Raw genomic sequence first — 24,748 nt, 5'->3', positions numbered from 1 at the left:
TTTAATTTGTCTTTTGTCCTAAAAAGTTTTCATGGCTGAGACTTAAAGGTAGGTTGAAGTTTTGTGCGAGACAAAATCATTAAGATTGCAATCCCCATGACGAGACTTTGCTATTGCATTCGCCTCTCAGTCCCTTCAAGGAACAAGTTGGCTTGGTCATTGTTGGGGCTAAAACTAGAAGAGTAAGGGATCATGTACCTCCGAAAGGTCCCTCCACTGTACTTCTCATGCATTATGTGATCTGTCTATGGCGAGAAAAATTACCCTATACTTGGACCTATACTTGTTGTATACAACGCCCATTGTGTGTACAACGTCTCTCACATTCATTAATCATGTGCCGAATAATGTACGTATATGAGAGACTCATTGTGTACATTAGGTGTAGTTGGGTTTTTCTTGTATATGGCATGATATCTATTTTTTAAAAAATGGTATACCATTTTACCATTCACGGCTTATTCTTATTCTTTCATTAAGTACAAGATCTTAGGGTAAATCTCATAATACATGCAACCATATGTGAAGTACAAACTACAAATATTAAGTAGACCTTGATGTAGTCTCTGATTTTGGAACAGGTCATATATACATAATAAAAATAGATAAAGAACCGACAGAAGGCAATAATTGAACTTCCACACATGACACAAGTCACACAACATATGAGGTTCTTTGACATGTGAGTCTTTGTACTCTCTAGAATATTATATGCCTCAGTCTATAATTATTACAAAAAACTTACCTATAACAGTAATAGTGACTAATTTGACATTTTATGAGATAAGTTTTATCTTAAAATTAGAGAAAATTTTATGTGATCAAATATAGCATATGTGTTATCATGTTAATGAGTTAGAATAGCTAATCAACCATATTTTGTTAGAGGAAAGTTTTTCCTCAGATTATTATACTCATTGCCAATAAATTCCTGGAGTTTGTGTTCAATGAATTTAAGTGGTAGCCACTATTCAAACAGTTAATGATTGATAATCATAACTTGGCTTTTCTGAAAAAAAACAGATAATCAATGCATTATCACTTTCTTTTTTCTTTTTTTTTTGGCTAAGGTTGATGGTTAAATTACTTTTATTAGGACTTGTGGATACAATATTCCGATGGAGAAGCATTGTTATTTTTGAACATTTGGTCTTCATTATTGCAATGATGGGCAATGATAGTGCTGAAGACAAAGAAGCAAAAGGAGGAGTATACATTACGTCCCCTGGGGACCCATAAGCATGATGCACTAATCCATCATAAAAGGAAATTTGTAGGTTTCATAAGTGATAAGTGGGAACTTGTACATTTAATTTTTGACATTTTTCATTTGGTAATGAAATGGGCCAAAAAGCAAATGCAGGAAAAAGAATGCTCCTCCGGTAGTCTTCCCACTTCGTTTACTTGCTTTTGTGTTTTTCCAATTAGATGTAAGAATCTAAGAAATCCAAAAACCTAAGGTCCATTGGGCATGAGACATGTAATTTGCAAAACCGAAATTATTGTCTTGAAAGGAGGTTACTAGATATCCATTTGTTAGACAATATTACATGTTTATGTTTATGTTATTAAATTTTCAATTTACACTACATATTCAAATAAAAATTTATCTGATTAATATAAACATCTCAACTTGTTGTCATATTATCTTATCACACTTTTTGACAAGAAAATAGTTATTCACATACATCATTTGTTCATGACATATGAGTTATAAATGCAATTTCATTCTCGGCATGCTTAAATATTATTGAAGTCTATTAGTCATCATTAATGATCGATCATTTAGTTTAGTGGATAACACTCAATCTCCTTGACAATCTTTGTCGAAATGAGGTTATGAGTTGAAATTTGATGAAGGATAGTTGTTAATTAATTATTAAACAAAAAAAGGTGACTAGTCTTCTCATCAAGTTAATTATCATATTTCCAACCAAAAAAAAAAGAAGAAGAATGAAGTCTTCTCATCTGGGCCAAGGGCTTCAAAGGCTGTGGACCGGGCCTTAGGCAAAAAGTGTCATCTGCCCATAATACCAAATGGCAGTAAGTCAGTAACAGTAAGTCGAAGAAGCTTGACTATGATTGCGATCGATGGCCCACATTGCAAGTCAACTTTACTCATCATTGAGCTCAGATCATACATCTTCCTTTTGGGCCACAATACTAAATACAAAAAGAGGCAGTCTTGTGTTGTGTTGCCGAGCCAATCTAGAGAAGTTGTTTGACGGTCACGGGCAGTGGCTGTTACGCTAGCCTAATCGCTGTGTCCAGCTAGATGTGAAGTATGAACAAAGATCCAGAGTCTTTTTACAAGGTGCCGCATCATTCATTTTGTTGGCATTCATTCCCAAAGCTGAAAAAGTGTTGTTTAAGTCATAATCTAATCGATTGAATAATCTCCAAAGATAAAATAAGCAATTCACTTAACATTTCTCCGACAACAATCTAATCTTGAAAACAAGTAATTTACATACTATAATAATCTAACATAACTGAAAAAAACGAGTGATCTTAAGTCTTGAAAAAAGATTTAAGGTCTACCCAATTTATGAATACTAACAATTTTAATCTAACTTTTAATACCCTCAAATAATCAGAAATTCCTTTTACATAATACAAGTTAACCATTTTTTTTAATTAAATTTGATATTAATATCATCCGTATATTATTTAAGTTGACCGGTCGCATCATTTTTTAATTTATGTTGAGTAATAGTCAAACTCTAACCCAATAATTTCTTATTTATTCTATAGAAAAATCTTATTTAATTTATTAACTATAAAAAAGGTCAAAAATGGACATTCCTAGTGTTTTGTTCGCGAATTAGAGGTTCGGAAATAAGAAAATAATTTTATTCTCATATTTAATAAGTACAGTCTCGTAAAAACAATTTATACTCTATGAAAATGTGATGCTCCAAAAGAGAGAAAGTGAAACCCTTCACCCAACTTGGGTCTCATTTTCCCTTCCCATGGGAGTATGGGACATCATTAATTATAATATTTCAAGATCAAATGGCCTCTATTACAATTGAAAATATCAAATTATATTACATATCCTTATGAGTAAATATATTATAATAAATAAGACTATGATTGAAAAACTTAGGAATTTTTGTTTTTTATTAATACACAAACTGAACATGAGAATGGAAATGAAAATCTCCCAAAATTACTAAACGTATTAATAACAATTTTGTATTTCTTTTCTTCTGAAAAATACATAAAAATTGATTTCCTAATAATTTATGCAAACCAAATAAAACCTAAAGCGTTGCACAAATAAAGAAGAATGACATCGAATCGCGAGAACATGATTTCTACACCCATAAAATCAGTTGCATTATTATCCTTTGTTTTTTCTAATTCCTTATTCATTCGGACATCCCATAAAATGATAAAAGTATGAGGAGGATTTAGAGGAAGACATCTCTAAGCAAGTAATTGTTGTTATGTTATTAGGCGAGTTAATGCACCACTGCATACATCCCATTTTGTTCCATATCCGATAATGATACAGTATAAAATAAAAAACAGATATATATATATATTTTTTATATCTGGGATAAAATATTCAAATGTAAATAATATACTATGGCAAAAAAAAAAAAAAATTAATTATTCTAAGGTACCTTTTACTTATTGTTTTTACTCTCTAGTGCACCAATTAGTTTTTTTTAATAACAAGGTAAGTTGCAGCTAGCTGGCTTATCTTGAAATCTGGTCAATTGCCATTTTATTTTCTTTTTGTCTTTCTCTTTCTTCTCTCTTCACGTTCATCTTCTCTCTTTATGCATTTATGCCATTTTAAGTCAAACTGCAGTTTTTTGCATTTTTCTGCAGTTTCTAGAACTGCAGTTTTCTGCAGTTTCTGAAATTGCAAGTGAATTGAAACTGCATAAAAAACTGTAGTTTATGCAGTTTACAGTGAACTGAAACTGCAGTTTCTGGAATTACAAGTGAACTTTCTGCAGTTTCTGAAACTGCAAGTGAACTGAAACTGCATAAAAAACTGCAGTTTATGCAGTTTACAGTGAACTGAAACTGCAGTTTCTGGAATTACAAGTGAACTTTCTGCAGTTTCTGGAATTACAAGTGAACTTTCTGCAGTTTCTGAAACTGCAAGTGAACTGAAACTGCAGTTTCTGGAACTGTAAGTGAACTGAAACTGCAGAAACTGCAATTTATTAGAGTTGAAACTGCAGTTTATTGGAGTTGCTGACTTGCAGTTTCAGTTTATTAGTGTTTTGGCATGTTGCAGCTGGTGAGGACACGGCAGGTATTTTTAATTTTTGTTATCCCTATTTTCGTCAAAACAATGCGCTGGCAGATGAGCTTTACTGTAGCGCGGGGATCCAGTGGATGTGGTGTCCGCAAAGGAATAATAGAATTGTGATAGTTGGCCCGCAAAGAAAGAAAGTGGCTTTGGATGGTTTTGGTTAATAAATTTAGGTGCTAATACCTCTACGTTAATGGACCCAAAAAAAAATGTAAATAATATACTAATCTTGCTATTATAGGAAAACTATACTATACTACCTAAGAGAAGCTGCTTGGGTACTGCTTTACAGGCCAGCTTGTCCTGGACCGTCTCAGTGTCTCTGTCTCTCTGTCTCTCTCTCTCTCTCACACACACACACACACACTGAGTCACTGAGTCACACAGACATTCGCACAGAAAAGCACCCTCCTTTAAAAGCCAGAAAAATTAAAGCAGCTACATTTTCTCTCTTTTCCCATTATCAGAACTTTTAAGTTTGGTGAGTATTCCAGTGGCCAAAAAAAAAAAGTTTGGTGAGTATTCCATATTTTGCATCTACTTTGAATCTCTTTCTTTGCATGTATTTATTTACATTTACTTTCTTGATAGTCAGCTTTTATAGGGGCCTCTTAGATTTGTTTTTTTGGTTTTTTTTGTGTGGAGGGGGGGGGAGGCGGGGGTGGGTGTTCCCTTTTATTTTCTGTAGTGCACTGATAGTGATGTTCCTTTCCACTCTCTTTTGACCCACATTACCATCACCATCAAATCTACAATTGCCTTCTCAGCACTTTTTCAAGTTTATATATTTCGAGCATTGCTTACAACCCTTCCGTGCGTCCTCATTGTTTGAAGGTAAAACCAACCAAAAGAGTTGTCCTTTTGTAATTTAAATGAAAGCCATTCTCATTCTGAATATTTTTTTGTATTATATATTCTTCTGGGTTTGAAGCTTGGCATGCTAATAAGCTTTCTGTCCAATCTTTCTAGGACTATATGGTGTAATGCAGTTCAGATTTTTGATTATGGGTTGTGCTTATATAGAAAAAATACATAGTATCTATCAAGATTTATTTGATTTAGCTTATTTACTGATGTTGCACATCGATTCTGTATTTTTTTTTTTAATGTAGATTTGATACTGTCATACTGTCAGTTCTTCCAAGGCCCACCTCTTGTAAGGACTGGTTCCTTGTCTACAATTTTGAGATTTAGTATCATTGCTTAAGAATTCAAGAAAGTGAAACCATGGAAGAGACATTCGTACCATTTCGCGGAATCAGGAATGATCTTCAAGGGAGGTTGATGTGTTACAAGCAAGACTGGACTGGTGGTTTCAAGGCAGGCTTCAGGTATATCGTTTTCTTAGTATCATATTATACTTTACTGTATCGAAGCAACTGTAACTATTGCTCAATTTTGTTTAGAACATAATTCTATCTTGATAACTTGTTTAATTGTCTCAGGATTTTGGCGCCCACCACATATATATTTTTTGCATCAGCTATTCCAGTTATTTCATTTGGAGAACAATTGGAAAGAGAAACAGGTAACATTTTATACTCCGGGATTGTTTAGTTTTTGGTACTCACTTTCCATTGAGTGCCTTATGGTTTACAGTCAGAATTGAAAATGGTGCTATTATTAAAATAAGTATAAAATCTATCTTTCTACACATTATGCATTTCAAAATTTATGGTTCTGCATCATTTCTGGTGTTTACAGATGGGGTTCTCACAGCAGTTCAAACATTAGCATCTACTGCTTTATGTGGAATTATACACTCAATCATTGGGGGTCAGCCTTTGCTGATTCTTGGAGTTGCAGAGCCGACTGTGATTATGTATACATTTATGTTCAAATTTGCTAAAGATAGACCGGATTTGGGATCAAAGCTCTTTTTAGCATGGACAGGATGGTATCACCTTTTCTTTGAGTTAACAAATGGATTGATATTGTGATTTTTTCTGTCCACATGAATCTCTTTTATTGGATTATCTTTTTTTGGAGTTTTTTGGCCGACTCATTTTAGGACTTTGAATCTGCCTTTATGATGTTTATTTGATGTGCAGGGTGTGCTTGTGGACTGCAATATTGCTGTTCCTGCTGGCTATATTAGGGGCTTGCTCCATTATAAACAGATTCACTCGTCTTGCAGGGGAGTTATTTGGCCTTCTTATTGCAATGCTTTTCATGCAGGAAGCTATCAAAGTAGGAACATCGATCTCTTTCTATCCCTATATTTTTTGGTTTAGCAAAAATTTGCTTCTTTACTTCACTAGTGCATTAGAATTTATGTTAAGAAGGACCAACTACTTGAAGTCTGTGAATTTTTGGTTTGCTTTTTGGTAGTTTATACTGTTCATAGATTGCACAGGTGGATTAGTTCCAAAGTTTTTCAAGTTATAGTTCTGAAATGTATTTTATAGGGACTTGTTGCTGAGTTTCGCATACCTGAAAGAGAAAACCCAAGGTTAATTCAGTTTCAACCTTCATGGAGATTTGCAAATGGGATGTTTGCTTTGGTTCTGTCATTTGGCCTGATACTTACTTCGTTAAGAAGTAGAAAAGCAAGATCTTGGCGGTATGGGTCTGGTGAGTCTATTAATTTGGAGTTATGTACACACGCACAGTTGCATAACTATAAGTTTGCATTACCTGACAAGAGATTAATCCAATTAAATGTTTCCTTCTCACAGGGTGGCTACGAGGTTTCTTAGCAGATTATGGTGTGCCATTGATGGTTTTGATATGGTCCGCTGTTTCCTATATACCAGCTGGAAGTGTTCCAAAAGGAATTCCAAGGCGCCTCTTCAGTCCAAACCCATGGTCACCAGGAGCATATGAGAATTGGACTGTCATCAAGGCATTGCTACATGATTGATGTGTCTTTTTTATGATTTTCAGCTTGACATATGAGGATATTAATGGTTTTTGCTAAAATTACAGGACATGCTAAATGTGCCAGTGCTTTATATAATTGGAGCTTTCATTCCAGCAACAATGATTGCAGTGCTGTACTATTTTGACCACAGTGTAGCTTCTCAACTCGCTCAGCAGAAAGAATTCAATCTGAGGAAACCACCTTCTTTCCATTATGATCTACTTCTTTTGGGATTCATGGTATGCAGATCCCCTTCTCAACGTCTTTCACTTTTTGCATAATTCCCCCCCTTCTAGAAGTTCAGCAGCTGCGAAACAAATGGCACCTGGTATTCATTTTTTCTGAGATTGAGAGGTCTTACATGACAGGTCATAATATGTGGTCTCATAGGCATTCCTCCAGCCAATGGTGTCATACCACAATCTCCAATGCATACTAAAAGTTTGGCCACACTAAAGCATCAGGTAGGTATATGAAGTACAATCAATGAAGTCTTGTTCTGCTTGACGTTTTCAGAACATGGGGATGCACATATTGACACACTCCCAACCACCCACTCTTGCTGTCTGATTTATATTGTCTTTACAATGATATTTGCTTCTGCTGCAGTTACTTCGCAATCGACTTGTAGCAACAGCAAGGAAAAGTATGAAGAACAATGCAAGCTTGGGGCAAGTATATGGAAGCATGCAAGAAGCATATCAACAGATGCAAACCCCATTAATATACCAGGAACCTTCAGCTCGGGTATGATGACTTCATATGCTGTACCCGTTTTTCTTCTTTTGTTTATTCATATGAAAAACAATGTTGATCACTGCTCAACCTTGCATTACAGGGATTAAAGGAATTGAAAGATTCAACTATCCAAATGGCTTCAAGCATGGGGAACATAAATGCCCCAGTTGATGAGACAGTGTTCGATGTTGAGAAGGAGATTGATGATTTATTGCCCGTTGAGGTGAAGGAACAGAGGCTCAGCAACCTGCTTCAAGCTACTTTTGTGGGAGGATGTGTTGCAGCCATGCCTTTCCTTAAGAAGATCCCAACATCTGTACTCTGGGGTTATTTTGCCTTCATGGCTGTTGAAAGCTTACCGGGTAACCAGTTCTGGGAGAGGATTCTATTGCTCTTCACAGCTCCAAGTAGAAGATACAAGTAACCTCTTGCCTCTTACCTCTTGCCTCTTGCCTCCTGCCTCTTTTTTCCTAATGCACTCTTCATTTGGTTTGACTTGTCTCCTAAACTTGTCAAAAAATTTAATAGAACTAAATTCATTTTCTTGTTCAGAGTACTTGAGGAATACCATACCACTTTTGTCGAAACAGTACCATTCAAGACAATTGCAGCATTCACACTTTTCCAGACCGCTTACTTGCTTGTTTGTTTTGGAATTACATGGGTTCCTATTGCTGGGGTTCTCTTCCCATTAATGATCATGCTTCTGGTTCCTGTTAGACAGTACATTTTGCCCAAGTTCTTCAAAGGGGCACACCTTCAAGATTTAGATGCCGCGGAGTATGAAGAAGCACCTGCTATACCATCATTCAACATTGCAACTGTAAGTTACCAATCTGATTCTCAGCTTCTCTCACACATACTAGTTCCTAACAAAAATGTCTGCAATCTGCTTAATGTGTTTATATGTCTTGTATACTCAATGTGTTCTACTTCAGGAGAGGGAGATGAGTAGGACAGCTTCATTCGCCGATGATGGAGAGATTTTAGATGGGATAATCACTAGAAGCCGGGGAGAGATAAGGCATGTGTGCAGTCCTAAAGTGACAAGCTCCACTACAACACCATCCAAGGAACTCAAAAGTATACAGAGTCCACTGTTCTCAGATAAGATATACAGTCCTCGTTTAGGTGAGCTGAGAGGTGAGCAAAGTCCTCGGAATGGTGGAAAAGGACAATTTAGTCCAAGGACTGGAGTAACAAGGTCATCTGGCTTAGGAAAGTGTGGTTAAAACTTAGAACTCAGATATAAATAGAGCAAGTACTGCCTGCAAATTATAGTCAAATTACTAAAGAGAAGTGGGGGTTAGTTTTGTGAACATGCATGAAGTCTGCAATGGCTTTTCCCCTGTTTTTACCTTCTTGATTCTAAATGTGGGCCATTATTGTTGTAAAGTATTTTGGATTTGTGAAATGTATTGATGGGAGGTGATTTGTAACTTTGTAAGTAGTAACCCCAAATTCTATCGATAAGAGTTTTTTTTTTTTTTTTTGGCCAATGATAAGAGTATTAAATATGAAGAAATTTTACACTTCTCGTTTTTGGCCAAGAATGAAGAAATTTTACACGTATTGACGGCCATTTTTTTTCCAAGCGCAAATTATTCCCTTTCTAGTTTTCAAAATTAAAAAGAGGAAAAGAAAAAGAAATGCAGGTCTATCTACAGAAGGAGAAATTCTCACTTACAATAGACGTACACTGTGCCCTTCACACTCGTTGTATGCAAAAAAATTTCCTACAGAAGACTACCTAACATTCATGGCAATAAATTAATAATGGTAGCAATGGATGAATCATGAGTTTGGCATGCATCAGTAGTAGTGGTGTCTAGAATCTGGCATCCAATATCCAATGCACACAACACAACAAATACACCTTCCATACCTTAACAAAAGTTTTTTCTCAGTGCAGGTTAGAGCAAGTGAGCAACATTTGAACTGTTACAAACGATCTCTTTTCTTTTTCTTTTTCTTTTTCTTTTGAGGGAAAGGATGACATTGGTGATGCTCGATGGCACAAACTGTAGCAAAAGAATCATTTTACAAATTTGGAGAGGCAAAGTAAGATGGACAGGTAAAGCAGTGGCTATAATTCTCTCATGTTAAACCTTCAAGATAGGAAGTGTGCTGGGTCCCTAGTCTTCAATGGTAGTGAGTGAAATGAGGCTGTGTTGTAGTTTTCTTTTGGTCCTGTGTGTTGTAGTTTTCACAACATTTTGACTAGGGATCTTAGTGGGAAACATTCTCTACATAACTTCACGAGGAGTGTAGGCCCCTTAGCTTATCATTACTAACATTTCTCATTATAATTTGCTGGAGTTACTTTTGCTCTTCTGTTAGAAACTTGTTGCAATCAACCCTGCTAATTCTTTCAGCCCAGGTATTATATAGACAAAGATAAAGAGTAATACTTCGACCTTTGAGATTATAATCAATCATCTTAACTCAGGGTCCCAGTTGCCAATCTTCTTGTCAGTGTTGCAGCAGAGAAGCAGCTGCGTCCAAAAATTGGTATAGTACACAAGCTTCAAGAGCCCACCTCAAAATTTTCAAATGAATCAAACATTCACAAATGATAAACATGCATTACAGACTTTACAGTATCAAAGCCTACATTGTTTTACCATATTTAACTGTATTGTACCTTGAAAACGTATAATGATGATTAGTTATAAGTTGGGTTAGGAAATTTATAATTCAACCAGTAAAGGTTTATTGTTTGCTTCAGTGTCTGTTTATTGGTATACAAAAAGCCCACCTTGCAAATTCCGAAGGCATAAAACATTCACAAATCACAAACAAGCATTAGAGCAGTAAAGCCTACATTGTTATCATTTATTTTACTGCAAAAACTTCATCCCATACAACAAACTGAAATCTCAGGAAGTAGGACTCTTGCTGAATTTACGACCAGATATCCTCTCAGACTCAAATAGTATATGATTTATAAGTCCCCTTGCAGCGCTGAAAATCAAGAAAGACAGATTAAAAATTTGAATGCATGGGTTCCATCAAAGAAGTAGAACAAGAAATGCATGTCTGCATGCAAGTGTTTGCCCAGATATTTCTAAAAAATGGTCATCCGATTACCTTTCAAATTAATCCATGAAGCAAAATATGGAAGAAAGGGGAAAAAAAATAAATTAATTGAGGCCAAACATAAATGGAAGGATCTGGTCCCTAAAAATATAATGACCATTGACACCCATAACATTGCAAATCCCTTGTATACTAAAAACATGCACACAAATGCTCTTTACTTACTCATCCTTGAATTTCTGAATCTTTTCCGGATCTGTCTCATGCATATGTTTTTTGAATTGCTGCCGCACTATATCCACGACAAGTTCTGTATTGTTTTGCTGCATCATTAACAAAACAAAACCCCAAAATTAAATTCTTATAGATTTTTCAATAAGCGTGGACTAATTTAATAGACTGGTTGAATGTGCACTAATACTGCATTTTTTTCATTGGAAAAGCAATGGAAAAGAATAAATTTCAGGAAAGCCCAATTTTCCAGGTGGAAGATCAATTTTCCTAAAATCAAGAAAGATATACATCAAAAAAAAAAATTCTTCGAAAATCACTTCCTGGAAGCCAAGTTTTAAAATAAGCCACATAGAATAGCTTGGTGCATTCCATTTCAATTATAATATTTGCCTCTCTGACTTAGGAGGCAAAGTTTTTTAAAACTCAAAGTATCAATTAGAATTTAGTCTACAGGTATTTCCTTCTACAAACCATTCCAAGAAAATTGAAATCATTGCCAAATAATTTGGAAAATTAGGAAGAACAAAACTTTTACTGAAAATTTTTTTCCAAGTAAAAGTTATGTCTGGAAATTCAATGCAAGAGATTGAGAACCCTTGAACTACAGCTCGGCCAGAATAAACAATTTAAAGTCAGAGGTGGAGAGTATGTCAAAACTTCAAGGCATAAGATTTTACGTTTCTATGGCTATGAAGGTGTCCATCAATGTTCAATCCTTGTCTAAGTTTGCCAGAGCAATCTTCTATCAGAAATCCTATCTCAGATAATAGCACTGAGGACTCATTTAGATGTAAAATGCTAATTTATTTTGGCCTGCAAGTAGACAATGCCATCACACATTGGCTAAAGTTATCTTCCTACATAAGTCCCTCTTCATGAACCTGAGGAAGACCCAAATTTTTCTACTTTCTTAGTTGGGAATATGAACTGGAACTTGAGGTAGGCATTCAAGAACATGTGCAGAAGCAGAACAGTACCCATAAGAAAATAAAATAGGCAAAGACATCACATGGTTCTAACTTCTAAGACTGACCCAAAAGGACCCAAATTGGCAACGACTAGTGAACTTCATTACAGCCATGTATGATTGATATTCAGCTAAGCTTGAGTTGAATCTCATTTCAAATACAACAAACATATGTGTGTGTGAGAGAGAAATGTGCATACCCGATGACCAACATATTTAGCTCTTCGAAGGCACTCGCGGTAGAGCTGCAACGAAAAAAAAATCATTTAAACACAAAAGTGTGAAGCAAAATGATTATTTGTTTGACATAAATGCAAAGGAAAAGAAGAAATTTCCGGTACTAACTCTAATGGCATTGTTGGCGAGTTCAGGAGGCAGAGCGGTTTGCAGAGACGGCATCTTCTTCTTTTCCTAAACAAAAATCCCAATCTCAATCGTATAATCCACAGGCAATGAAGTAATTCAGAGAGGCAATTTGTCAAACAACAAATAATCGCTCAAATGGAAGGTATAAATTCATAGAATGAAACGAACAAGTATGCAACACAATCAGTCAGCTGTAGCGGCAGAGAGTCAGAGACATAGTGTTTGTTACCTGTGCTTTGTGAGTGTGTGATTTTTGTGTCGTCGGTCGTGCTAATAAGGGGTGCCTCATTAAACGACATGTCGTTCGTTTATTTCTATGTACATTTTTATTGTGTAACGTGAGAGTGTGACTCTTCCCTCTTATGTTTGACATGTGGGTTGTTTTCTCCGGTATTATATACAAGTTAATCAAACGTTCAAACCCAAAACTAATTGACAGTCCATGAAGAGGCGCCCAAAACAATATGTTCAATGCTTTAAACATAATCGTATAGAGCTTTAAGGTAATTTTGATATATGTAATTGCCAAAAAATCCCACATAGTAACCAAAGTCATATATTTATATACGGGAGGAAGTTCAATATTGAAATGTCTAGTCTATAACCTGTTTCATGTTCATCATTTCATCACTGAATCATGGATTTTCTTTTTCTTTTTTTGCCACCTGAATCATGGATGTTGATTCTATATATACGCTAGAAATTACGCAGGAGAGAGTGAGAAACCATCCTTTTATTAACTATTTCATAAATGTAAATCCATAAATAGTAACTACCAATACATGTAAGCAACCACCAATCTCATTACAACAATATTGAAGCTAGCTAGGGCCAAAAAACAAGACCCATTTCGTAAATCGCATCACACAATAAGGGAAATAAAACCCAAATAGGGATGAAGCTAGGAGCCTAAGTAATAATCAAGACCCATTACACACAATGGGCTAGCTTGGGCTCTATACAGTAAATTACTAAATTCTATATGAAACATAACCCAAACTAAAATCAATCATATATTATATATCCTAGCAAGTATACTGGGACACCTCTCTCACAGTCTGAGGTTCCCCCTCCTGCAAGCAATCAATGGGGGGTATAGTCGCAGTCTCCTGAGTCCCATAAGCATTCCAACAAAACGGGTCATCAACAAGCTCTCCTTCATGCGGCAGAAGCTCAACATCTGAGAGTGTGATGTTTGTGCAAGCCACTGTGTCACTGCAAGCAAAGTGAATCGGAGGCCTCCTCACATCGTACGTGCCCTTTATGGTTCTGTATGTCACGTCTGTCACGTACACTGCTGAGGTCTGGTTCAGGCAGGCCTTTGATAGACAGTAGTACTGGTCTACCAGCATACAGTTCATGACATTCTCCATTTGAATGTTTTCGAAAAGGATGCCTGAGACGCACCCCGTCCCGCCTTGCCAGGTTTTGATTCTGACCCCGTTGTCGGATTCTCTTATCACTGCGTTGCGGACTGTGATGTTCGAAACGCAGGCCTGGGAGTTGTGGACGCCGAGGCTCCCAATGCTGCAGAGAATGTGTAGAATAGACTAGTTAGGTGATGGGAATGTGAAATTTTTCAATGCTAATTAAAACCGAGTAATGCTAAAGGGATCATATTAGCAGGATGTCTTATGTAGCAAGTGGGGGCTACTAGCTTGCTCAATCAGTTGTTATGATCGACTATTATATAATGTGGTCAGAAAATGTAGTTTATCTAGTATTACTCGTTGAAACATAATTGTTTTTCGTGTTTTGACTATGAGCCTTGGAAAAGTTATTCATGTAGTTCCTGTTTGAAATGTAAAGCTAAAGGCTAAAGCCCTTCCAGCTGCCAAGAAGGACCCTTTTGGACGTTGAGAAACTGAGTGACTTAAATGCAAATGGAGGTTTGGAAAATATATAGAATGGCCAAATTAGGTGCTGGCAAAGTGAAATTTCAATGCCCTCATAGACATACGAGTGTAAAGTAATTGAAACTGAGTGATGCTAGAGGGATCATATTAGCAATTCGCCTTATGTAGCAAGTGATTGAGGACTACTAAGTGTGGTTTACTTGTTGGATCATTATTATAATTGCGTATTAATAAATACATCAACTGTCATATATGTGGTTAGAGAATGTACGTGGTTTGAAGCAGGATTGTTTTTCATGTTTTGACCATGGGGACCTTAGAAAAGTAATTCATGTAGTTCCCGTTTGAAAAAGTAAAAGCTAAAGCCCTCCAAACTGTTAAGAAGGATCCTTTTGGAGGTTGAGAAACAGAGTGACTTGAATGCAAATTGAAGGTTGGAATTGGTAGGTAGCAGCCTAAGAGTGAAGTTTATTAAGAAGTAATAGTGTACCTGATCCCGTGACTTGGCCCACAAGTGACACCCATTATATCAACATTGGCACACCCTGTTCCTATTGAAATGCAGTCATCACCTGTTTAAATTATGTTCAAATTAATCATTAGATCTAAATTACATAATAATTCAATGTAAAAACTGCCAGTTTGATATGTACAAATTAAGGCAACTCATTTCTTACCATTGCTTATCATCGAGTCATATATTCCGACAGACTTTGTGTCCTCTATGTGGATCCCATCTGTGTTGGGGCTAAGCTTGGGTGAAGAAATTGAAAGCTTCTCAATTTGCACTCCTTCACAGCCATCGAATTTCATGTGGAACTGAGGACTATTTTGGATTCGTAAGCCTTTCACCACCAGATTGGTGCTCATGAAGAACCGAATTAACTGCCAAAAAATAAAGAACAAAATTAGGATGACAGAATTAGGATGACAGAATTTACACTTTCATTCAATTTATACTTGAATTGGGTTGTGGGTAATTTTACTTACAGCAGGGCTATCACATGGTCCTGGCAGTGTGGATCCATTGGGACCCTGAAATCACATAAACAGTAAATATAGGCATTTAGTAAATGAACAAACATGTTCCATCAAATAATAGAGATAGGAGCAGATGCATATATAGTTCTTAATATTGAATTATAGATGAATGAGTGAATAATTAATTACCCTGTGAGGCTTGCATGGGAGATCCCACCACTCTTGGCCATTTCCTTCAATGGTTCCTGTCCCAGTGAAAGTCATTTGGTCCAGTCGGTAAAACACAAGCCACTGTTTATGGCTGTCTCCTTTAGGCCACGAGCTTGGCCCATCCGGCGGCATCAGAATCCCATCTACCTGTTTCACATTTGGACCAAATTTCATGAAAATATGATCCCCTGCTTATGTTTTATGTGCTGATATCGTACTTGTGCCCAAAATGATGTCGTTTTGATTTCGAGAAAGTGAATGATAGAATCAAACGATGTAGTTTGGGACATGAGTAGAATATTGGTACGAAAAATATACTGGAAATGAACATAAGATCGAACAAGTCTTTTGTATGGAAAAATTTCTTACTTGAAAGACTAGTCCTGGCTGGCAAGGACCTGAGAAGATGGTGGACGTGATTTTGAAGCAATAATCTTTAGGAGCCAAAACGACCCCGTTTTCTGCAGCACAGGCTGCTTTCCAAGCCTCCCTGAATGCTGCAGTGTCATCAGCAGAGCCATCTCCGACGGCCCCATAATCCATGACATTGAATGTACAATCTGAAGTGCTAGAGTTACTTCCGGGGTCATCTGGGTAAGGGTCTGAGGGGACAGGTGGAGGATTATTAGTGGTGGGGGGTGATGAAGGAGCAGGTGGGTCTTCTTGAGGAGGTTCAGGGGATGGAGCAGGGGTGCTTTTGTTCCTCTTGTGGTAGTGGGATCTTCCTTCCACATTGCTTGAATTCTGGACTAAAAGGACTGTAATCCATAAGACTAATATAAACTTGGGACTGAGCTCCATGAGAAACAATGCTTGAAGAACAGTATTATAATAGTCCCAATTAGTCTTCTTCCTCTGAGACAATGACCAAAAAGCACTTTCAGAGACTCCAGAAACTTGTGGATGAGAATGAGCAAATGGGAAAGAAGAAAAAAATAAATGAGTTAACTCGTAGAGAGCTAGCAGCAGAGGCCTGAAATAAAGTGGCCTGGCGAGAGGACCAGTTGAAGCAGAGGCTCTAATTTATACTCGCCTTAAAAGTTCCACAGTGAAATGCTGCTCTCATGCAGCATATATAAGTACACGTGTCAAGTTCAGGTTGAATTGAAAAAGGAAAAAAAAAAAAAGAAAGAAAATATCATTGTCTCTGGGAAAAGGGTTGGAGGTTTTTATGGGGCTTTCAGAATTTGGTCTGGTGTGGCAATCTCTAATACTATATATTTCGTTTTGTTTTGGTTCTATGATTTGTGGTCCAGCTAGAATTCTAGTTCATCCCCATTTTGTCTTTCTAATTAATGTTTTCATAGACACACACACATACACATGACGCATATTGTGGTGAACTTGGGAGGAATTGCGTCTTTAGCAGCTTGTGAACTGCTTTGAGGCCCAAGTTTTCATCTGCAGAATCAGATGTGTTCAGAGATACCACATTGTAGACCATACATGTATTAATAAGGATACTTTTATTGGGAATGTGATACTAAAAAATGTGGTACGAATAATATTAACACCGTAAAAGTATTTAGTCATCTTTAAAAATAAGAGTCTCTAGGATCATTTTCACAATAAGCAAATCTTGTGACATTAATTCACTAAATGGCTAATTTGAAGCAATATTTTAAATGAAAAAAATTAATGGCTATGATCCCCATAAATGAATTTAAGCAGTCAAAAATATTCGTTTTGACAAAATATGTAACTCCAAGATTTATGTACGTGCAATATGTCCCTCCAAAAGGAGAGACTTCAGTACTTCACTGCGTGAGTTACATGAAAAGATGGGACTACATAATTTTCTACATTATATTGTGGTTTAACTCCATTAAATTGGGATTATGGGGAGGGTAAGAAACTAAGAATAGTTCAGTACTTCAGTGTCTCAAACATATATACGTACATAATTGTATTTATGAGGCCCAATTAAATATAGAGAAGGACTTGCCTATCACGGCGATAGGAGAGGTGGCATCCCTCCCTCTCATCTCTGTCTTTGTCTCTCTCCCCCTCTCTCTCTCTCTTCTTTCTCTTTCTCTCATTTCTGTCTCTCTCTCTCTCTCTTGGGAGGAATGCCACATCCCTTATCACATAGAGACATGCAAGTCTTATTCTCAAATATATGTACCGACACTATTGCAAGTGGAGGACTGAGTGCAGTTATATTTGAATAACAAGAAAGACAGATGTTATCTGAAGGCAGTGGAAGTTTATCTTGTAGTGTGTATAACCAAAATATAATCCATAATAAAGCTTAAACAGATATGAATTAAGTACCAACCTAATATATATAGGCATCAAATAATTCTGTTTGAGATCAATGTTTTATTCCCTAAGGAAATTCTAATATATATATATATATATATAAATGAAGGCAATACGTACAGAACTCATACACATGCATCATCGTAAATCCATTAGTACATTATATATTCATGTGACACCAATACTCATGATATATGATAGAGAAATCTCCTGGCAATAGCAATAAAGGCCGGCTTTTGGAATGTAGGGATGTGAGAGAGAGAGAGAGAGAGAGAGAGAGAGAGAGAGAGAGAGAGAGAGAGAGAGAGAGAGAGAGAGAGTATATTAAAAATAATATAGCAGATCGAGGGCAGAGGGCAGAGGGTGATTGGGTGAATATATGTGGTTTTGATGTCAAAGTAACGAGTCTCGTGACTCTTGGTTGTTGTTTAGCTCTTTGTGGCCATAGAATTAGGAAGCATGTAGTAGGTCCGCGACAACAAAATTAATCCATTCACGGGTGGCTTCGATCAAAATCCCATCTAGATAGCTCCATAAGCCCCCTCGATCACTCACTCCCCACAAGCTTAATTTGATTAGCTATATAAAACAACCCCTCCAATGTCAAATATATAATCTTATCATATTGTCATTAAAAAGAGTTTGTATGATGAATGACTCAAATTCGTCTGTAAGATAAAACAATATTTTCAGGCAATCACTGGATATATAATTTTTTTTTATTAGATATGGAGTACATTTGTCACACTAACATATTCGAATAAGAATTTGTTTAATGAATAACTCAAATTTTATAATTTAACAAATGTCAGACTATCGAGTAAACAGTGTACTTTGTAACACAAAGAACAAAATTCACCTGATCACTGCAATGCTAACTGATTCTACGGAGCTCGGCAAGTTTCTGCCACCACGTGGTGTGTAATTAACTTGCAAGTAATGTATGAGACTTGCTCTGTAAAATGCAAATTAGGAGGTGGCTTTTATAGAGGTTTAGAATTTGTAGTGGAAAAATGGAATTAATGTGTACGTGCATGATAAGTGCAACAGTGCATGCATGTGTTAATTTGTCTTAGTCTTTCACGTGCGGACTCTCACGGGCGACAAAGCTAGCTATGAGAGGCTAATTTGTTACGGATTTCGAGCCGAACTTTTGAACCTGACACAGAATGTGATTTGTGGTTTTCAGCTCCGACACGTAGGATTAGCCATGTGCACTCGCCTCACGCGCTCTATTATTGGTTGATGAGCACGTGGTCCTGCCGACGTGTCTCTCTGTGATACGCTAGAAGCTTGTGGGACCCGCCAAACCATCTAGTTCTTTCCATTAGAGTTCCAACAAAAATTTCACATGCAGCAGCTACTACATATGAGTTGATTTTGCTGAAGTTCAATGTGAACGGGAGGGTGGAGAGCGTGGCACGTGGCGGCTGGGAATTCACGAGACAGTGTTTCTGTGTGTCACGGGTGAGAGGAGGATTAATCGTTAATTAGATTTTTAATTAATTTAATTTGGTTTCTTAACTTAAATGCTTAGCAAGTGTTAATGTGGATCCAAAGCATAAAACAGAGTGTGGGCTGTTTGCCCCTAGCTTTACCCAAAAAGCATAAAAACAGAAGCTGTGTATCGTTGTCTTGATCACCTAAATGGATTTGGTATTTGTTAATTTGCAATATTTAATTGGGGCATTTATACTTGTCCTTGGTGTATATACACCTTGTAAAGTTGTAATGATTGTCATAGAGGAATTATCAAGGCATACTTTAAGATTCAAGGAATGATGTACCTCTTTTATTAATTGCATTGCTGACTATCTTTCAAAGATGGCGCATACCTACAAAGTTTTAAATAATGGACAATTTTTGAGCAACCGTAATTGGAAGGAGCGAGCATTGTATGATCCTTGTTCAATCAAATTTATAAATACTAAAATAAATAAATTATTGACTCATTGTATTAAATTTAACCATTAAATACAATATATATGCTCATTTGGGTTCACAACTTGTCCCTTAAAGAAATCTGGCCAAATGAAAAAGTTGTGTGACAATCAGAGATATATACGTACTCTAATTTATTGCAATACTTAAATGTGATGGTCATCAAGCTATATTCTGTAGTTTCATTGGAAAAAATATGCTTCATGCTTGCAGGTTGTCTTGTTTGGGACCTTTGGGTTAGTCACAGGCTCACTGCTGGGAAAATCTTATATAAGAGCTGGCAGTCACGGAGTTGGTCTTTTTATATCAACATATTTGATGTGATTTAATGTTACAACTGCTATAAGATGAATAAAATAAAAGTGGGAAGGATCAAATCTGCACTTTAACCGACTTAATTGCAAATATTATAATATATATAGTCGGTGCTTTTCTTAGATAATTATTCCAAAATAAAAATAGTAACCGTCTTTTTTACATCTAGGTTATGTAAATGAAACATTAAGGAATTAGAAAGATATCTACGAATGTTAAATATAAAAAATATAAGTGTTGAACACCAAAAGTAAGAATGTTAAATATCAATATTTAAAACTAAAGATACGAATGGTGAATACCAAAGTTACAAATGTTGAATAGTAAATGAAAGAGAAATACTAAGGGGCCGTTTGGATTGGGGATTTGAATTTGAATTTGAATTTCAAATTCATGTATTTTAAATTCATGTATTTCAAATTCTATTGTTTGAATAAAAAAATGAAATATGAGAATTTCAATAAGGATTTCAATTAAAAAATTTAAATTTAAATATATTATTATGGTAACATATGATAGGCTTGAAAAGATAGCCTATAAATGAGGCCCATGGCCTATAAATTTAAAACTAACTCATTTTAAATTGTACTTTATATTAGAAATCACTACATATTTTTAAAAAAAGAATAAAAAATCGTTCAAACCACATATTGGCTTACTACTTTATATTAGAAAAGTTACTACTGTTGGGAAATGTAAATTAATGTTTAAGATCACTATAAATTAAAAAACTACTGAAATTCATATTCATAAAAATATAAGTTCAAACAACATAAGCTGTTCTAGCTTGATACTCTTCAAACATTTGAATGGCTAAGGTATCTCGGAATGTTGTCCACTCTTCAGTCACTCTAACTGCTCTAATGTACTCCTCATCCACATCTTCATTTCCCAACTCTAAAGAATTTTCCAAGTCTTGGTCCACATCATTCAATAATTCATCTTCTGGCATCTCATCTCGAAGAAAGTTATGAATAATGCAGCAAGCATTAATAATCCTAACTTGTGTTTTCACATTAAAAAAACTTGCTGTGCGTAGTATAGCCCATCGCTTCTTCAATAATCCAAATGCTCTTTCAATTGTATTTCTTGCAGATGAATGTCGAAGATTGAACAACTCTTTGTAATTTGTTGGAGTATTTCCCCTCCACAATTTAAGATGATATCTAGTACCCCGGTAAGGAGCTAAAAACCCTGGTCCATTAGTGTAACCCGCATCCACAAGATAGTATTTGTCTACAAATACTAAGTATACAGTATGATTAAATATCAAATGAAAATGAAAATTACACAGTATAAACTATGAAAGTTACAGTGTAGGATTGAATGCCTACTTGATGGGACTTTTAAACCACTGTGTCTATGCAAGGCATCACGTAACACTCGAGAGTCTGCTGCAGATCCCTCCCAACCAGGTAATACGTAAGTAAATTTCATGTTAGCATCACAAACACCTAAGACATTCGTGCTAATGTCACCTTTCCTATTTCGATATCTTGGTTTATCATCAATGGGAACAGTTAGATTAACATAAGTCCCATCAAGTGCTCCAAGTGCGCCCTAACAAACACATCAATGCTCATATTATAATTAAGTACTATATAATTTGATTTGCAATTATATATGTAAGGAATCAAAACTTTTTAATACCTGAAACCATCTCCATTTCTCAGCATGTCGCTCATTGAGAACTACTTCATGATGTTTTATGTAATATTTTCCAAGTTTGATCACTGCTCGTAAAACAACATGAAATTGTCTACTTATTGTTTCTCCCGAGCGAGCATACATAGCTTGAATAGTACTATTTTTAAGGTTGTGTCCTAGCATATGCAAAAATAATGCCACAACTTCTTTAATGGTGACATTTCTTGTAGTCACCAACCCACCTTGATCTTGTAGAATATTACACAACTTCTGAAATGCCAATGGCTTCATTCTTAATCGTGCAAAGCATGTAGGCTCATTTTCTAAGGCTCTCATCCAAAGTTTCCTCCTATAAGCTTTTTCATCAACTTCACATCTTAAAGGTTGTTTTGTCACATACTTTCTCTTCCGCCTTTGAGCACCAATAGCTAACATCAAAAAACTAATAACTAAAACAACAACTTACATTACTTTTTTCTTACGTAATTTCTTTGTCATCCTTTCATTTCTGCTTTGAATTAACAAACCTCTCTCACCATTATCCATGAGGGCTACAAAGTGAACCAATCTGCCCTAACAAATGAACAATAAAAATTTTGTAATTATGGATGCTAAAGCAATTTTTTATTAAGCAATCAACAAGTAACATGCACCACATATCCTAACAGCAATCAACCAGAATCAGCCAAAGCACCTAACTTTCAACAAATACAATTGCATAATACACAAATTTCTTATGTTTGTTTGTTTATAATATATGGGGTTTTTTTTTTTTTTTTGAGAGGGAATAATAATATGTGGGTTTAGATGGGTGGGTGAGTGGTGCAGATGTAAGCTCCAAAAGGAGAGTGCATGGTAAGTGAAGATGGTAAGCATGATTAATGTAGGTTCATTATATAGTTATGCTATGTTTTTGACTTGGTTGTTCAACCGAAAACACATAACATACAAGCTCTTTTTTTGGCCTATACATTACATACAAGCTTAACCATTAAACTAAACTAATTTGATCAACTAATAAATAGCAAAGACAGAGGATGTCCTGAAATGATATTTACAACAAAGACAGAGGAGGAAGAAGAAGTTGAATTATATCGAACATGAGAACCAACAAGTGAGCAATTGCGAGGCAAGGCACACCCAAGCTTACACTAACAAAATGTAACTCAACCAAGTAAGACAACATCACTGAGCATAGAAGCCCTTGTGGAGAAAATACAACAGTTGCCTCCTAGTGACTGTAGGACCATGGCAGCAATAATATAGACAAGTCATTAACCATACCACCATCTAAAGAACAATCTCTTATTATGATAGATTCATATACAATAATCTATACTATTCTAACTGTTATATTATAAACTTAGAATTATTTATGGAAAGGGACAGCAAGAGGCAAGATGAAAGCATTGTTAACTGTCTAGTGGCTCTCCAGGAAATGGGTGTTGGCCAATCGCCAGGTTGACAAGACCCTTTAGTTGACTGCTATCTAAATTTAACAAATTTAAGAGGCAAAGGTACATTTGATGTGGGGGGATTTCTTATGCAGAATGTACGCTCTAGAGTTATAATTACAGAAAGTAATGACTGAGATCCCGATTATAAGATTCAAATCCCTTGAATTCTAAGCTTAAACAGACATGGCACTCACCAACACCTCACTATGAATACTTTGCACCATTATCTTCTTATTTTCTTTATACCTAGACTACAATTGCATCTACTAAGAAAAGAAACTAGATACATAACATATACATACTTGAGAGAGAGAGAGAGAGGGTTATTTTTTAAAAATTCCCTACATAGTACAACATAATGTGAGAGAGAGATACAATTCTCACCCACCAACCTGGTTATGTCATAACCAGAAGTGCTCCAGCTGCTCCTCTGTAGTAAGATCTAGTGATGTATCTAAAGATTCTTGCCCAGCCTGAAATAAAACCAAGGATCCCTTGATTAAGTATATTCATTGCACTACTAAAATATCTCCATTTTTCTGATCTCTTGTCTAGTTGTCTCTTAATTAAGCTTCTCTGGCTTGGCTCTGCAGCTACTAGAGTACTATTTTAATTAATAATTCTCTGTGCACTACTAGATGCTATATTGACCAAGCTAATAAGCAAACTTATATAAAGAGAGAAATGAACTCTGCTGCCAAGTCGTTCTTGCTTAGTTTGGTAGGTGTAGATAGATATCAAACAATACTTGGGACTGGAGCTCTACGTATACATATATAAAAAAATTAACAGCAGCAGGGCCATAGAAGCTAGCTAGTTGATTTGACATACATATCCAACCCCTCACAATTAAGGTCAAGCAGATGACATAGACAACAACCAACAAGCTTAACAGAATTACCCACTTGATTTATTAATGCATATATCTTTACATTGCTTCATCCATCTTATATTGTTATTGACGATATAGTGATATATATTATATAAAATTGCATATATTAAGTAGGTGACAGAATATAATAGAAAGGCTACCAGAAATAGTGGCATAGATCAAGCAAATATATCACTTAACTCCAAGAAGAAATTTCATTTTATTAAATTAAATTTGTCTATTAACCGACGATGACCATATAGCTTGTGGCATTAGTCTCTAGTCATAATAGAAGCAGGTTTCATCAAATTCAAATTATGTCTGAGGAAATACTTCTTCAGCAAATGACCCAAAAACAATACAATGTGCAAAAGAAACTTAGAGGAGCCCAAACACAAAGCTTTGCCAAAAGTGACCCAACAATGAAATACAAAGCACCAGAACACAAAAAAACGAAACCCCATAAGAAAAAAACATGTAGAACCATAAACAAAAAGAGAAAACTAGCCCTAAATTTGAAGCACAACCAACATTGAATCAGAAAACTTAAGAAGAAATGAGAATAGTACCTTTTGCAGATCGATTCTGGGAGGTGGTGATTGTGTGGAGGCGAGGTCGGAGTTTGAGGTTGTGGTGAGACAACTTGTTGGCCGGAGAAGTCGAACCCGACAGAGGTGGCCGACGCCAGAAGGAGCTCGTCGACGCCGGCGTGAGCAGATCGA

General features: G+C 36.0%; 3 protein-coding genes across 4 annotated transcripts; 1 reads left to right on the top strand and 2 right to left on the bottom strand.

The window, feature by feature from the left end:
- Positions 1-4,709: 4,709 nt before the first annotated feature.
- Positions 4,710-9,358, top strand: LOC147294504 (HCO3- transporter family). The gene is made up of 13 exons (XM_086230472.1): positions 4,710-4,794; positions 5,392-5,610; positions 5,725-5,807; positions 5,984-6,176; positions 6,331-6,469; positions 6,688-6,853; positions 6,958-7,124; positions 7,208-7,381; positions 7,511-7,606; positions 7,752-7,889; positions 7,981-8,300; positions 8,433-8,703; positions 8,819-9,358. Exons 2-13 carry the CDS (start codon positions 5,507-5,509, stop codon positions 9,110-9,112), a joined length of 2,145 nt encoding a protein of 714 aa, XP_086086598.1. The 5' UTR covers positions 4,710-4,794; positions 5,392-5,506; the 3' UTR covers positions 9,113-9,358.
- Positions 9,359-10,569: 1,211 nt separating this feature from the next.
- EMB2786 (COMPLEX 1 LYR-like protein) lies at positions 10,570-12,728 on the bottom strand. 2 transcript variants are annotated; one of them, XM_086230475.1, is made up of 5 exons: positions 12,716-12,728; positions 12,466-12,531; positions 12,321-12,365; positions 11,145-11,242; positions 10,570-10,844 (listed from the first exon to the last, which is right to left on the bottom strand). In XM_086230475.1, the coding sequence occupies exons 2-5, from the start codon at positions 12,517-12,519 to the stop codon at positions 10,760-10,762; spliced, it is 282 nt and encodes a 93-aa protein (XP_086086601.1). In that variant the 5' UTR covers positions 12,520-12,531; positions 12,716-12,728; the 3' UTR covers positions 10,570-10,759. The 2 variants fall into 2 exon arrangements, with proteins under 2 accessions (XP_086086601.1, XP_086086600.1); XM_086230474.1 differs by having other exon boundaries at positions 12,655-12,722.
- Positions 12,729-13,242: 514 nt separating this feature from the next.
- LOC147294502 (Pectin lyase-like superfamily protein) lies at positions 13,243-16,537 on the bottom strand. The gene is made up of 6 exons (XM_086230473.1): positions 15,903-16,537; positions 15,513-15,680; positions 15,333-15,377; positions 15,020-15,227; positions 14,833-14,914; positions 13,243-14,013 (listed from the first exon to the last, which is right to left on the bottom strand). Exons 1-6 carry the CDS (start codon positions 16,332-16,334, stop codon positions 13,512-13,514), a joined length of 1,437 nt encoding a protein of 478 aa, XP_086086599.1. The 5' UTR covers positions 16,335-16,537; the 3' UTR covers positions 13,243-13,511.
- Between the last annotated feature and the right edge of the window lie 8,211 nt (positions 16,538-24,748).

The sequence above is a fragment of the Dryas octopetala genome, chromosome 2, assembly GCF_963921425.1.
Source record: "Dryas octopetala chromosome 2, drDryOcto1.1, whole genome shotgun sequence".
Taxonomy (NCBI): domain Eukaryota; kingdom Viridiplantae; phylum Streptophyta; class Magnoliopsida; order Rosales; family Rosaceae; genus Dryas; species Dryas octopetala.
Note: the sequence above shows the minus strand (reverse complement) of the source record. Positions and strands in the feature narration are given on the sequence as shown.

What these genes read in the sequence shown, in the direction of transcription:
- EMB2786 (XM_086230475.1), bottom strand. Translation starts at nt 12,519, where the DNA reads ATGCCGTCTCTGCAAACCGCTCTGCCTCCTGAACTCGCCAACAATGCC. An exon ending in TCGCCAACAATGCCATTAGA is followed by an intron (nt 12,366 to 12,465) that starts GTTAGTACCGGA and finishes TTTTCGTTGCAG; the next exon opens with CTCTACCGCGAGTGCCTTCG. An exon ending in ATTCAGAAATTCAAGGATGA is followed by an intron (nt 10,845 to 11,144) that starts GTAAGTAAAGAG and finishes CTTGATTTTCAG; the next exon opens with CGCTGCAAGGGGACTTATAA.
- LOC147294502 (XM_086230473.1), bottom strand. Translation starts at nt 16,334, where the DNA reads ATGGAGCTCAGTCCCAAGTTTATATTAGTCTTATGGATTACAGTCCTT. An exon ending in TCCCATGCAAGCCTCACAGG is followed by an intron (nt 15,378 to 15,512) that starts GTAATTAATTAT and finishes ATGTGATTTCAG; the next exon opens with GGTCCCAATGGATCCACACT. An exon ending in GACCATGTGATAGCCCTGCT is followed by an intron (nt 15,228 to 15,332) that starts GTAAGTAAAATT and finishes ATTTTTTGGCAG; the next exon opens with TTAATTCGGTTCTTCATGAG.
- LOC147294504 (XM_086230472.1), top strand. Translation starts at nt 5,507, where the DNA reads ATGGAAGAGACATTCGTACCATTTCGCGGAATCAGGAATGATCTTCAA. An exon ending in GGTTTCAAGGCAGGCTTCAG is followed by an intron (nt 5,611 to 5,724) that starts GTATATCGTTTT and finishes TAATTGTCTCAG; the next exon opens with GATTTTGGCGCCCACCACAT. An exon ending in AGAATTGGACTGTCATCAAG is followed by an intron (nt 7,125 to 7,207) that starts GCATTGCTACAT and finishes CTAAAATTACAG; the next exon opens with GACATGCTAAATGTGCCAGT.